At 45.2% G+C, this 14,854-nt stretch overlaps 1 protein-coding gene and 1 long non-coding RNA gene across 8 annotated transcripts; one reads left to right on the plus strand and one right to left on the minus strand.

The window, feature by feature from the left end:
• Positions 1 to 368: 368 nt before the first annotated feature.
• Positions 369 to 5,001, minus strand: LOC123135355 (uncharacterized). Of its 6 annotated transcripts, none has more exons than XR_006465960.1 (4): positions 3,601 to 5,001; positions 3,415 to 3,525; positions 1,142 to 1,714; positions 369 to 992 (listed from the first exon to the last, which is right to left on the minus strand). It is a non-coding gene; the product is annotated as an uncharacterized lncRNA (long non-coding RNA). The 6 variants fall into 6 exon arrangements; XR_006465959.1 differs by lacking the exons at positions 369 to 992; positions 1,142 to 1,714 and adding an exon at positions 1,723 to 2,267 and having other exon boundaries at positions 2,384 to 3,525; positions 3,601 to 4,001; positions 4,118 to 4,986; XR_006465958.1 differs by lacking the exons at positions 369 to 992; positions 1,142 to 1,714 and adding an exon at positions 1,723 to 2,267 and having other exon boundaries at positions 2,384 to 3,525; positions 3,601 to 4,001; positions 4,104 to 4,986.
• A 4,440-nt stretch (positions 5,002 to 9,441) lies between these two features.
• On the plus strand, positions 9,442 to 14,009 carry LOC123133053 (protein disulfide isomerase-like 1-4). Of its 2 annotated transcripts, none has more exons than XR_006465143.1 (12): positions 9,442 to 10,088; positions 10,196 to 10,298; positions 10,592 to 10,757; positions 10,871 to 10,989; positions 11,088 to 11,168; positions 11,335 to 11,421; positions 11,557 to 11,603; positions 11,882 to 11,950; positions 12,034 to 12,114; positions 12,202 to 12,336; positions 13,038 to 13,094; positions 13,464 to 13,514. XR_006465143.1 is itself a non-coding variant. In XM_044552600.1 (12 exons), exons 1-12 carry the CDS (start codon positions 9,490 to 9,492, stop codon positions 13,644 to 13,646), a joined length of 1,770 nt encoding a protein of 589 aa, XP_044408535.1. In that variant the 5' UTR covers positions 9,442 to 9,489; the 3' UTR covers positions 13,647 to 14,009. The 2 variants fall into 2 exon arrangements, 1 of the variants encoding a protein (XP_044408535.1); XM_044552600.1 differs by having other exon boundaries at positions 11,839 to 11,950; positions 13,464 to 14,009.
• The last annotated feature ends 845 nt before the right edge of the window (positions 14,010 to 14,854 follow it).

The following is a 14,854-nucleotide window of genomic DNA, read 5'->3' on the forward strand; positions in this document are numbered from 1 at the left end:
TTTTTCAGGACTAAGTATTATACTTGCCACCACAATAGAAGGAATTTCATGGAAATTGTTGTGGGCAATTTGCTCTATCCTTAAAAAGTTTTCAAGAGTCATGGAAAAATATTTTTGTGGAGCACTACAACACACTCCACACATATGGTGGTGTGATTTTTCTGTTTCTGATAAGAAAACTTATAATTTTTTTATCTATTTGTGTGAAGCATTGTAAGCAGGATAGTTCGGTTATTGTGGATGTCATGATATGAACGGGAATATCTGCAAGTTTAAAATATTTGATGGCAATGACTATCATAAACCAAGTCATTACAAACACTACTTGTCTTGGTCCATCAAGTATTCTCGAGGTTTTAGTACTGTAATATCAAGTCAACACTGTTTAGAAAACTTAGCCCGTTGAATAACCTTAGCAAGAACTTTTTTTACACAAAGCGAAGTCCTACTATTTATACATCAAAGCTTAACCAGCCTGCAGATTTTTCCTACATCGAAACCAATTAACTCTTCTATGAGGTAGTTATTTCACCAAATTGCAAATTTCTTCTGATTACCGCCATCCCCTTATAGCATCACCCCTCATAAGCACTCCTACTTTATACCAAGAACTTGAATATTCATCAAATGTTATTGTCTCATTTTCTTCCTTGACGTTGAATCCGTATACTATTTATTTTCATGGATATAGGGTGCTTTGCTTCAACTATGGTATAGATATTCTGCCATGTCGTTTGTAGAAATGTGTCTACTTTGTAGTATCCAATGTATCGTGCACCCGCGTCTTCTCGCCTTATATTCTCAACTGCAGATAAGGCTTCGAAAACAACGGTCACGTGCAAGATCTTGGCTAAAAAAGACATTGATGGTAGCTATGTGCAGGCTTTCTTCAGTCACCAGCTCTGACTGTGGTGTCCCCGCTGATAATTCTACCTTGGTTGTAGGCAAGTAGGTTGGTATGTTCATCTAGTATCAGGAACTCCTCTTCGCATCTGAATTTTGGCGAAACAACAATTCTACTGAGACCAGAAGCATAATCATGGAGGTAGCTTAGTTTTCAAGGCATAAGCCTGGTAAGCTATCCCAAAAAAGGAACAACCATCATGCAAATCCATATGGGAAGGAAGTATTAATTACTAACCAGAAGAACTTGATGCCGAGGAATGGTCATTATGCGTGCCCAAATAAAAGGAATTGATTATAACTTGGAAGATTATGCGTACCTAAAAGAATAACTGAGTAGTGAATGTTCAAGCATCAAAAACTTTTTGACTGGCTTTTCCTTACCACACATCAAGTCAATCTTAACATTTTTCCGACCCCATGTCTTCTTCCTTCAGCGGCAACTTAGAAGATTTCTGCACACAGGGTAAAACCATGAAGCACTTGTAAAAGAATCTGAACTACTGTACTTAACTATAGAATAAATACAAGACATATCAGACTTGAGTACAAAAGAAATATGTGTGTCCAGAAAGAAGTCGAATAATTCATGGCAATTTTAGTCCATGATTTGTAGATAGTCCAGAATATAGTCTACTTGGCCACCGAGCTAGTGTCACCGCACCATTTGGCAACCTCACCCTTTGAGCGGCATCGCTCTCCCGTGCTCTGGCTTCCTGGACGCCTTGCCTGTCGTCGACCTACTACTTCTTGAGGGTCAACACGGCAAGCCCTTGATGGTTGCACATTACCACATGGCAGCAGAGGCAAACTGCAAGTAACAACGACAGTCCAAGAAGAACAAACAGAATGATTAGGAACTGGTCCTTCTCTTGCTTACCTATCTTGAGGTCCATGTTGCCCGCATATTTGAGAATTTACATTGAGGAAATTCAATCTTAAATTAGATGATAGCAAGCTATATAAACAAATATTTTGCTAGCACAGAATGAATGGTAATGTGTAGTGTATCACGAAATGAATACTAACTTCAAAATGATGCCCCTAGTATAAATATGCAAGGAAAAGGTGCATACATTTCTCGACAGATTCCATGAATCGAGTACATAGTTTCTAATAATTTAGTAGGAGTAGGACATAATTTAGGGATCAAGCAAGAGCATCCAGTTGAATCTACGTAACGGATATGGAATCATTCAGAACGACACCAAGCTATGAGTTGAGTGAGTGATTAGTTAATGGCGGCTAGTGAAGCTAAGCTAGATGTGGTTAGTTGGGGGTCAAGTGTCTGTCTTATCTGATTGTCTCCCGGACGAAATCAGTAAGACCAAAATTGTCGTACACCCATCATAGTCTGACAAAATCTGTAAGACCAAAAATGTGAGTACTCATCATCTGCATCAGGTGAGGAATCGGTGATTTTTCACTGAATGATGGGTAAACAAAAATGCAGCCGAAGCATCTTCAGAGAAGCACATACCCTTGAAAATATAGAGCCAACGTTGAACATCTTTCAACCATTTTAAACAAAATGATGACAGATCCACTGCGCCCCCTTGCTAGCTCACTAAAACGCCTGCCCACAAAATCAACACTGAACACTCGTGGCGTTGAATAAAATAAATCAACAGCACTTGCTCCAAATAAATGTCAATCTATACATGAAACTGTATGGATAAATCAATAACGATTCTGCTGGTATGCCTATGTGTGTACTTGCACATCACGACAAGGCAGACTTTGCCATCCATGGGAACGAGGCTGAAACTGTACACACCGGCCTTGGACAAGGATCTCGAACTGTTGGCCGGCGGTAGGGGAAGGAAGAACTATGCGGAGAGGCGCTAAAGGGGTGCTCTCCCTCACAATTATTCCATCGCCGACCGCCACAGCGAGCCAACCATCATAGATCACAAATGCAGGGACCCCTTGACTGACACGTCGACCATGCCTCAACCGGCCAGCATCGGCGCATTGCCACCACGCTCCTTTCTGCTCTCCCTCCTCTCTTTCATGGCTGGCACAAGGGGATGGGATGAGACGGACGGGAGGCAAACCTTCTCCTCTCTTTCAAGCGGGTCATGGAGCTGCATTTTTACATGAGAACATGGAGCTAATGTAGTGATCAATTATGCACTATTTATTCGGTACAAGTTATCTCCAGAGAGTAACTGCCGCATACGGCATGAAACGAAAAACAATTGAAGCACAACTCAAAATATGGTTAAGCAAAGCCTGGGACGAACCTTGGTGCCAATACATAAATTATTTCAGTAAGCAAATGTAGATAAGAATAAACAACCAGTACTATAAATATCAAGGACCTACACAGTAACACATGGCAAATTTGGCTCTAGGGCACTACAATTGCATGCCTTTCGCTCCAGGTCAACAAAAAGTTGAAATTTTCTTAATACAATTACAATTATGTGGCAAATTGCTGAGCTAATTCAAATCTGATGAAGTAAGATCAATTTATTAAATCAATGAACAGCATCAAGTGTTACTTACAGGGGCTGGACACTCGTAATCGATGCCAGCGGAATTGATTCTTTTGCGACACTTCTCATTCCCCTTTACAATTCCTTCAAGCATCCTCTAGTGCTCTTCTACTATTTTATCCTAGTAACACAAAACAACTTATATTAATCTACAGCATAAAATTTTGCATTCCAGCTGTAGTTAGCAACAGATTACCTTACTAAGCATCTTCCTGTTCAATTGCTACCAATTGGTACAAATCCCTTCTGCACACCTTTCTATCTAGAAGAGATACATTATATGGACATTTTAGATCATAAGAATTATGTTCTCATTTTAATCAAAACGCAAAAAATAGTAACTATGTACAGCTATATGTTACAAAGTACAGGGAAAGAAAACTGTAGTGCTGTGAGTTACTGCAACCTCCGTATAAAGTACACAAAAAGAACAAGGATTCAAGAACAAATACAGGCACATAAATGAAATTTAACACAAGAAGCTTGCAAGTTCTTGCAAGAGCTTACCACCGATTCTTAAGCTTACCGGCTGTTTGGCCCACCTAAACTGCATGTTCCATTATGGAAATCGACTAGCAGAGGCGAACATCTACAATGCTATAAATGAAAATGAACTAATCAAGTATTCATACAGATCAAATCTAAGAAGCTAGCAAAAGCTTACTGCTAGGAAACAATATAGTGAGCTAGAGAATATACACGAAGGAACTCACGCGCGGCTCCCGTGTCGTCCCCCGCGGGCGACCCGGGGGCGACTAGGTTTTCCCCCGGCGCCGCCACCCCCTCCAGCATCTCCTCCCCTAGCCGCCACCTGAGGGACGCCAGGCAAGCCGCGGCGGCCGCCGATGAAGGTGGCGGCGAGGCCTCTCGTCGCTTCGTTCCCCTTGCGAAGGACCACGGACTCCGGGGTGGTGGCCCCGGTCGGCGAGCCGGCGCAGCCTCTGTGGCAGGCGGCGTGCGCGGGACACTAGTATAGCATGGCCCAGTAGTATAGCATGGCAGACGGACAAGAGTGTAGGGCCACTGATGGAACACTAGCATCCTATACTAAGCATTAGGATAGCAGGTAAGGGTAACAACAGTAGTAGCAAGGACAGGCTATGCATCAAGATAGGATTAACGAAAAGCAGTAACATGCTACTCTACTCTAATGCAAGCAGTATAGAGAAGAATAGGCGATATCTGGTGATCAAGGGGGGGCTTGCCTGTTTGCTCGAGCAAGTAGGAGGGGTCGTCAACTCCGTAGTCGAACTGGGCAGCAGCAGCGTCGGTATCGGAGTCTAGCGAGAGAAGAGGGGGAAGAAACAATAAATATAATGCAAACATATGCATGACGATGCATGACATGACAATGAGGGTTGTTAGGGGGGCCCAATCACGGTAGCAGGTGATACCGGCGAAGGGGGGAAACATCCGGGAAAGTATTCCCGGTTTTTCGCGTTTTCGGAGAGATGAATCGGAGGGGGAAAGTTGCGTGTTCGATATGTTAGGGGTGTGTGGTGAACGAACGGGCTGCGTATCCGGATTCGTATCGTCGTTCTGAGCAACTTTCATGTAGAAAGTATTTTCATCCGAGTTGCGGTTTATTTTATATTAATTTAAAAAGATTTAATCATTTTCAGAATTTACTTAATTATTTTAAATCAACATTATCCAGAATAGTGTATGCTGACGTCAGCATGATGTCAGCAGTCAACAGGCCATTGACTGGGTCAAATTGACATGTGGGTCCCGTTCGTCATTGACTAGACTAACTAATCATGATTAATTAGTTAACTAAGTGATTAGGTTAATCTAATACAGAATTAGTTAAGTTAATTAATTCTTTGATTCTTTAATTAATTAATTAATTAATATTTTTATTTATTATTATTTTTAAACCCTTTTTTTGTTCAGGGGCTGGGCCCCACTTGTCATAGGGCCAAAGGCCTATTGGGTTTGGGCGCTCGGGTGCGGGTGTCACCCGAGCGAGCGCTGGGCGCTAGCGGGCGAACCCGACGGGCACGGGTGGGGCGAACGGGCACTGGGGGGTTCGGGCGCTGGGCGTCGGATGCCAGAGCGCTCGATGCGCGCGGCGGGGGCGCTGGAGGCGATGGTGTGGTGGCACAAGGGCAAGCCAGAGCGGGGAGGGATGCGGGAGGCCGGGGCGAGGCCAGGGGTCGAGCGGAGCAGGGGGAAAAGGGGCGGCCGGCGCGCTGAGTGCGGTCGCTGCAGCGGCAGCGACCGCGGCCGCGGGCGAGGTCGCAGGGAGCGAGGCATGCGGGTTGCGGGGCTGGCGGCGGCCAAGCGCGACCACGGCGGGCTAGGACGCAGAGGAGGCATCGGCCACGAGCGGGGCTCAGGGGGTCGTGGCCGGAGCGCGACGCGGACGGCGACGGGCGCGAGCGTGCGTGGAAGACACCAAGGAGGGGGGTGCGCTCACTTTCGTTGCAGGGGAACAGGGGGCGGCGAGGCTCGTTGTAGCCGTTGGGGAGGAGGACGGGGACGACGGCGCGACGAGGTGGCGAGGTGCAGCGGTGATGAGCGACGGGGCGCGTCGGGGACGGCGGGCGCAGCGCCTCGATCCAGATCCAGCGAGGGAGAGGGAGGAGTGGATCGAGGGGGGAGTGGGGATCGTGGGGGGAATGGGTTAGGTCACGGTGGGCGTAGCGGGGCCTTAGTAGGCCAAGCGAGCGGGGTGTATAGCTGGGCCGGCCGGCTGATTAGCTGGGCCGACGCCCCGTGGGGAGAGGGTGTTAATCCCTTTTTTTGCTTGATTCCTTTTTTTCTTTCCTTTTAATTACTACTTGTTGTTTTATTTTAGTCACACTTTATTTCAGTTTTTATAAAATATGACCATAGCTCCTAAAATAAGGTTTCAGAACAACCCTCTACCATAAAAAGTTTGGTGGTCAATTAAACTAGTTTAATACTTGTTTATTATTTAAAATCATTAAAATAATTGTTTTGCTACGGTTTTATTCATTTTAGAGTATTTTAACATTTATAAAAGTGTGATTTCTCCAGCATAATTACCTATGCATTATTTGGCACAACCCGAATATTTTGTTTTAATGTTTGAAAACTTTGACGTTTGCCTTTAATTCAAATATGAATTCGAATTGTTTTGAACTAACACGAGATTAGCGACAGTAACGAGGTGACGTGGCATCATTAGCAGAGGTTACTGCAGCTTGATTATTCGGGCGTCACACTCGCAACGACCACTGTCATGTGTCGCACTCTGGGTGCTCCCTCCGAATTTTGGGTTTTTAAATTTTTTCGCACGCGTTTTTGACTTTTTAATCGGTTTTTTCTGGGTTTTTTCGACTTTTGGGGTTTCCATGAGTTTTCCTTAGCTTTTGGAGCAAAAACAAAATTTACGCGAAAGAACACATTTTTTCTCTTCCGTTAGAGGCACAGTTTTGCTTCCGCGAGAGGGCCATGGTTTTGCTTTTGCGAGAGGCACAACCATGCCTCTCGGAAACAGGAAAAATAATGTGCTTTTTTTTTTCTTTCGCGGGAGGTACGATTTTGTTTTCGCGAGAGGCAGAGCCGTGCCTCTCGGAAACGAAAAAAAAACTTTTCTGTTTTTTTTCTTCCGCGAGAGGCACGGTTGTGCTTCCGATAGAGGCACGGTTGTGCTTTTGCGAGAGGCACGGCCGTGCCTCTCGGAATGAGAAAAACGCATTTTATTTTTTTCCTTCCGCGAGAGGCACCCATGGTTGTGCTTTCGTGAGAGGCACGGCCATGCCTCTCGAAAACGGAAAAAACTCATTTTCTGTTTTTTTTTCGCAAGAGGCACAGCTGTGCCTCTTTCGGAAAGAGAAAATACCGTGCTCCTGCTTCAGCTTTTTCTTCTGGTTTTTTCGTAAAAAAAAAATTTGTCAAAACCTATCAACATATCAACATGAGGATCTAGTTTTAAGATCTCGACGCGAGTAACCAACGGTGAAAATGGTTCTAGATTTGGACGCACGTTTTAAGAGATAAAACGTTTTGAATAAACAGATCTATAAGTGTCGCACACGTAGCACGCCACTTGTCACAATATAAAAAGGTGAAAGTGATGTTTGCAAGGAGTGTACCTCTCAATTAGTGGCTTCGCCTAATCGCTCGCTGTAAAAAAGGGTCCTTGTTTGCTTGGGTTCTCACTTTCCTGGTTAACAAGGTTTGTTCGGTTCCTAGTTGACCGACCCTTATTGACAGTTGACCATGACCCACATTGTCCATTGACTTGTCAGGATAGTTCACAAAATTCAAACAACGTGAAAAAAAGGGTTCATGAATTTGAAAGAAAGATCAGGCAATAAAAAAATTCACAAAAAAAGAAAAGGTTTGTCATTTTGAAAATAAAACAAGATTTAAAAAATGTGAATTTGAATAAATTTCATGAAATAAGAAAGTTTGACAATCTGGAAAATTTAACAAGTTTGAAAAAAAAACTCATCAATTTTGAAAAAAAATACGAATTCAAAATGGGTGAAAAAAATTACGTATTTGAGGAAGAAATCATGAATTTAAGTAACAATGTTCGAAAACAATTCTCTTATTTGAGAAAAAATAGACAAATTTGAAAAAAGTTTTTGGATTTGAAAACAGTTCATGTATTTTAGTAAATAAAAGGAAAAGAAAAAGGAAAATCAAATAAAAACCATCCACAAAACCCAAGCAAAAAAAATTGGCCGAAAGCTTCCAGAAGCTTCCACTCGTGCCTAAATGGTGGGCCGGTCCATTCTACACAAATCGAAGGAGGGGGTGTGCGCCTTTTACGGAAAAGGCTGTAATGGGCGCTTAAGGCGCCAGCCAGCACGTGTTCTAGCATTTGCGATGGCAAGGTGGGGGAGGCCCCGGCCTGGAGCACGGCAATGGCATGACAGGCACAAACGAATCTATTCGAATATTTCTACGCTAAACTTTTATACTTGTTTAAAATTGCTATCTTGGTCAGAATAATTTTCTATTATTTTGCTAAAATAGTTACCATATAATAATGCTGCTAAATATTAATTATACTTATCCTTCTTTTACAATTATAAATGTCATGTGTATTACTATTTTTTGTTACGATAACTTTAATGAATATTTGTGTAACAAAAGTTCTCTTAGAGAATTTCATAAATTATATATATTTGACTATGTATGTGTTCATGGATATTTCAATAGCATGGTAGAGATCTAAGCGTACAATTTATTTGCTATCTAGTTGTGATTCTAGTATATTATTTTATAACACAAATACTGAGACTTCTAGAATGAAGGTTGTTATAGAGTATAAATTGAACTTCTAGCAAATTTGTTTTGAAAGCTGGATTCAATAATAAGTTGACAATATGATTTGTACTTAGCATTGGAATGACATCCCTATAGTAATCAAGGGTGAACATAATTTTTTTTCCGAAAAAGTCTTCCGCCCAACTTTATATATAAGCCACCGATACAAGGAGATGAGAAGATCCTCTTGCACAGCAGGTCAAACAAAAAAATAGAACTGGAGAATCCACATCCTGCCACAAAGTAACCTAGACTAGACTACCGACAAGGGACGGAACAACGCCTCCAAGGAAGGCAGCGGGCCTAGTTTTGCAACACTCACAACCAAGTTGTTGCCAGAGAGGGCCCCATGCCCTCCCGCTCCTGATCGTGGAGCCCAAACCTGCCCGCGGACATCGAGGAATGAGAGTGTGCCAACGAGGACCTGTGCAAAAGATAAGGAGGTAAATGCAACCGTTCCACACCAGCGCCGAAGAAGCTTCAAGGCACGGTCTGAAAATGTCCATCAGTGGCGGCGCGACACGTCGGAGACAACCTGGGCTCCACTACAATGCTCCCGGGAGAGAAACAACAACAACGTGTCGCCGTTGCTGAGACCGGAGAAATGGTCAGGGGGTTTCACCCCAGAGCCCTGGCCGGCCTAGAGAGATGGACCGCGGCGACGCCCCCAAGAGAGCCCTGGCAATTGGTTGGGCCTGGCCCAGCACAAGGAGTTGTTGGACTCTCTCCTCAAAAATGGAGTCTTTGGCAAAGTCCAGCCGGCGGATCCATTTCCATTTCCCACTCCCACTTCCCCACACGCTCCCCCACGCTCCTCGCCCGCCGGCCGGCCATGGCGGCGATGCCGATGCCGACGCCCCGATCTCTCCTGCTGCTGCTCCTCCTGGCCACCCCCTTCCTCCTCCTCCCCCACGCCGCCTCCGCCTCAGCCCCCACCTCCAATCCGGACATCGACCTGGAGTACCTCATCAAGAACGCCGGCCTCGACGACGCCCCAGCTGCCACCGCCACCGACGACCCCGAGGACGGCGCTCCGAACTTCCCCGACCTCGACGCCGACTACGAAGACGACGAGGAGGACCTCTTCGGCGACGACGACGGGCCGGAGGAGTCCTCCCACTCCCACTCCTCGGCGGCCGACGAGGCCCACGTGCTCCTCCTCACGGCCGCCAACTTCACCGCCATCCTTGCCGCGCGCCGCCACGTGATGGTCGAGTTCTACGCGCCCTGGTGCGGCCACTGCCGCGCGCTGGCGCCCCACTACGCCGCCGCCGCGTCCGCCCTCGCCGCAGACGGCGTCGACGTGGCGCTGGCCAAGGTGGACGCCACGGAGGAGCACGAGCTGGCGCAGGCGCACGGCGTGCAGGGCTACCCCACCCTCCTCTTCTTCATCGACGGCGTGCCCAGGGACTACGCCGGCGAGAGGACCAAGTAATTAGTAGTGACTAGTGAATCCGCTCTGCTCTGGCGCCTCCCAGATCCCCAATTCCCTGCTCCAGCTGATGCGTGGTTCCTCTCCTTCGTTTGCTCTGCTGCAGGGACGCCATTGTGGCTTGGATCAGCAAGAAGCTGGGCCCTGCGGTGCAGAACCTCGCCGCCGTCGACGACGTGGCTGTGCTCGCCTTCCTCGACCACCTCTCGGTACGCAATGCGCCTTCTCCAGTGGCAGCAAAGTCAACCAAACCCAAAATTGCTTCAATTGCCAACCCATGTTACCCAAATTAGTTGACCCAAAATTACAATGCACCTATTTTCCCCAATGCCCTGTTTCTTTTGCTTGCTCACTTCTACTAGTAGATAAAATGTCAACCTGCATGCTCTGTTTCCGTGTGCTGAGAACAAATCTGAGATGTGCTTGTATGTTTAGCTTATTGGGCACTACATAAATACAGTATGGTGATGAATCTTAATTACTGTGTCAACAAATGCTGTAGGGTGCGCACAGCGATGAGCTTGCTGCTGCTTCAAGGCTGGAAGATACCGTCAGCTTCTACCAGACCACCAGCCCCGATGTAGCCAAGCTTTTCCACATTGACCCGGAGGCAAAGCGCCCATCAGTAGTCCTGCTGAAGAAAGAGGAGGAGAAGTTGACCGTTTTTGGTATCTTCACCTCCAAGTTGCTTTAGCTTTCAGCGCCAGCCTTTCCTTTCCATTTCTTTACACGTTTTGGTTCGACCATTCAATTGGATAATAATGTAATGTGTGCCATGCAGATGGCGAGTTCAGAGCTTCTGCGATTGCCGAGTTCGTTTCGGCCAACAAAATCCCATTGATCACCACCCTCACACAGGAGACCGGCCCTGCGATTTTCGATAATCCGATCAAGAAGCAAGTACGTAACGCTGTCTGCCATGGGGTTTTATTTTCATCATGTTGTCGGCCCATGCATCACTCCTTTGCTGATCTGCTGTCTTCTAATTTCGAAATCAGATTTTGCTGTTTGCTGTTGCGAAGGAGTCCTCAAAATTCCTGCCCATCATTAAGGAAACGGCAAAATCATTCAAGGGGAAGGTATTTTTTCTGTTGATCGGACAAGTGTTTCATGAACTTTTTCCTCTGTCGTGTCCCACGTTTTATACTCGAATCCAAGCCATCACTTATTTCCTTTCTAATAACCCGTGTGTTTGCTGAGGTGGAGTCTCACTAAGCACTGATGTGGCCTGTGTCTGAAATGCAGCTTTTATTTGTCTTTGTGGAGCGTGACAATGAGGAGGTTGGCGAACCTGTCGCCAATTACTTTGGAATTACTGGAAACGAGACCACGGTAACACCTCTTTTCTTTTTGTCATGTTTGTCTGTGTTTTGATTTATTGCACAGAAACAGCATGCAGCAACTTGACTTTGATTTTAATGTGTCTGCTCTTTCCATTTTGTACATGCTGATTCGATTACTTTGCAGGTTCTTGCTTACACTGGGAATGAGGACGCTAAGAAGTTCTTCTTAAGGTAATTGCTTAAAATATTTTTGCAAATTCAGTACCAGGTTGGAAGTAAAATCAAAAGAATGTGGTCAACAGTTGCAAGAGAATATAGTATGTTAGCAATATGTAAGCTGACGAACGTGTTTTTGCTTTTTGTTATTTGATTTATGCTGTTCTTTTTTATACCGCTGTATATTTCTGCTTATGCCGTGCTATATGTTGTTTGGTAGGATGGTATCAAGTATCATTGTTCAAGAAAGTACAATGTTCCTTACAAAAATCTTTCTACTTGTTAATACCCAGGAATTTGCTCAAGATTTCCTGGAGGACAAGCTCACACCATCCTACAAGTCTGACCCAGTACCTGAATCCGTGAGTCGAGAAGAATTATCTGATATCTCTTTTCTCTGTCATTATTTACACGGCAATAAGACATTCTATGTGTTCCCATGCAGAACGATGAGGACGTCAAAGTTGTTGTTGGCAAGAGTCTAGATCAAATAGTTCTGGATGAATCAAAGGATGTCCTTTTGGAGGTATGTAATGTTCAGTTCTTGCCAGGTAGGTATTTGAGAAGATAAAACTTGTGTGCTGTCCATAACGCCGCGCCATTTCGGACGCAGATATATGCACCATGGTGTGGGCATTGTCAGTCACTGGAACCTATCTACAACAAGCTGGGCAAGTATCTCCGTGGCATCGACTCCCTTGTAATAGCCAAAATGGACGGCACAAACAATGAGCACCCCCGTGCCAAGGTCTGTGTCACAGATAGTTTCCCTACTGTTTTCTTCAAAGGTCAAACTGGATATTACTTGCTAAACTAGTCTGAGTGCGGGGCCATCAATAGTCATGGAGCATGTACATGCATTTTATATGAAACGATGCTAGTTGTAAAACAAGTGGAAGTTATTTCACCACTTTCTTCACTTGAATGTGCAGTTGCACTTGTTTATGGTGCGCAGAAAGTATCGGTCCATTATCTGTCTGCCGCCATCTACTATATGCTAAATATATTTATTAGTCACCTATTTATCCATATTCCACAGTATCATGGTACATTTTGTCTAATGGGTTAAAGAGGTAACCCCGCCGGTGCGTAGCAAAGTATTAATAGGCTATTGTCAGATTTGAATCACATGCTGTTAGGGGTTAGAGACAAGTTAATTTGGGAAATGGGTCATATTTGGCAAGCCAGATTTGGCTAGGGTGATAGAGATAGGTCCATAACATCTTGAAATAGTGCAACAGTGTTACGATTACGACTGCTACGCAAAGGATCGGATTCCCAGATACAGAAACTTTAAAGTTGCCTTTCATTTAGCCCTGTTTTTCTTATGATTAACTTTTCTTGAATTCATACATGGAAAATACAGATACTCGATCTCTTCCGTTCACTACTATGTAGACTTTTCCAGAATACTGATGGAACTGACGCTTGCTTCCTGTTACATTACAGCCCGATGGATTCCCCACGATACTCTTCTATCCAGCTGGGAAGAAAAGCTTTGAGCCTGTAAGTCACTTAATTTTACGTTTCGCGCTTTATTTAGCGACAGATCTGCTAGTTTGTGTTGTCTTTCAGTTTGCAGCAATAACATTATCCTCAGCTATCTCCTCGACACGCTTTTGGCAGTGATACCATCTACGTTTCGTTAGAACTGTCTCCAGACTCCTTAAACTCACCTAAAGCATGCATGCGTGTTTAAGTTCAACGCGTGATTCAGAGCCGCTGATTTGTCCTCGGCTCCTTGCTGAAAGGATTCCATGTTTATATGCCTGCAAATTTGATATGGAAGGAGAAGTAGCTAAGCTCGCAGGTGCTGGAATTGGCATCCACTAATTCAGTTTCTTTGCTTTCATTTGGCTGAATAAACTGTTGCAGATAACTTTCGAGGGGGACCGGACGGTGGTGGAGATGTACAAGTTCCTCAAGAAGCATGCCGCCATCCCGTTCAAGCTCAAGCGCCCAGACTCGTCAGCAGCGCGGACCGACAGCGCTGAGGGCCCAGGCTCCTCAACCGGGCCCGAGAAGAGCTCCGGTTCCAACCCAAAGGACGAGCTGTAGGGGATTGCATACACCATTGACAAGTAGGAGGTGCTGCTGTGGACAGCAGGAGGTGGAGAACAAACAGCTGCTCCCTCCGTTCGAAATTACTTGCCGTGGAAATGGATGTATCTAGACGTATTTTAGTTCTAGATACATCCATTTCCGAGACAAGTAATTCCGAACGGAGGGAGTAGGTATCAACTCGGGCCGTTGGAAGTGTATGTTGTGAATACAAATATTAGAATAGAATCCATCAAAAGCAAGAAGTCCTTTGCTTACATCTTGTTCCATATCTTCAAACTAGTAGATATATTTGTTCTAAAATCGTGGTCTGACAAGAGATTTTGGATCAGTTCTCAAGAAAAACTGCAGAACTTGGAAGAAAACTCAGTGTTCTCTGGAGCTCCCCGTACTCGAGTAAATAGCACAAAACTACCACATTACGGGCTAAGGCTATGAAAAACCTAGCATTTTTCTTAATTTCTCAGAATGCTACCACTATTTTGGTTGGCTGTTCCAAAAAACCCCAAATTGTTGTGTGATTAAACTCTGAATTGTTTTATGACAGTTAGGGCCCACTCATAGATACTGACCGTTGACCACTAAGTTGGGCCAGGCCCACCTGTCAGCGACATCTCCTATGAAAGTAAAAAAGAAAAAAGAAAAAAAGTTGACCGCCCCCTTCCATCCACGGGCTCCCTCGATGCAGAGCTCTGCATCAAGGGAGACTTCCCCGCCGGCCTCGGGTCTTCTCCGGTGATGTCGTCCGGCCGCCGCCCCGGAGCACCTCCCCCACCTCATTGCCGTCATGCTGCACGAAGGAGCCTCTGGAGGTCCTCGTTGTCTGCGGGCAGGATCAGTGCTCCACGACCCAGAGTGAGAGGGAAGGCGGTCCTCTCCGATGGCAGCTCAGTTGTTTCTCAAGAAGGCGTGTCAATAGCCTAAGATGCTTCATGGTGGGGTGTGGGTACTCCTGTAATCTTGTTTTATCTTTGATTGTCTTTAATCTTGTTTTTCGCCAATGAGGCGTGTCAATAGCCTAAATCCTTGGCATTTTTCAGTCCTTCAGACCAGCAGCGAGCGATTCAAGGAGAGGCTGCCATGTTCATTCTTTCAATTTATCGGGAGGTGAGTGGCTGGACGTTTTTTCTTCTTCTCTTTAGTTATTTTTTATTTATTTATTGTGACTTCACCTCTTGTAAAATAATATTCCTGAGCCGTCATTT

This window comes from Triticum aestivum, chromosome 6B (genome assembly GCF_018294505.1).
Source record: "Triticum aestivum cultivar Chinese Spring chromosome 6B, IWGSC CS RefSeq v2.1, whole genome shotgun sequence".
Classification (NCBI taxonomy): Eukaryota; Viridiplantae; Streptophyta; class Magnoliopsida; order Poales; family Poaceae; genus Triticum; species Triticum aestivum.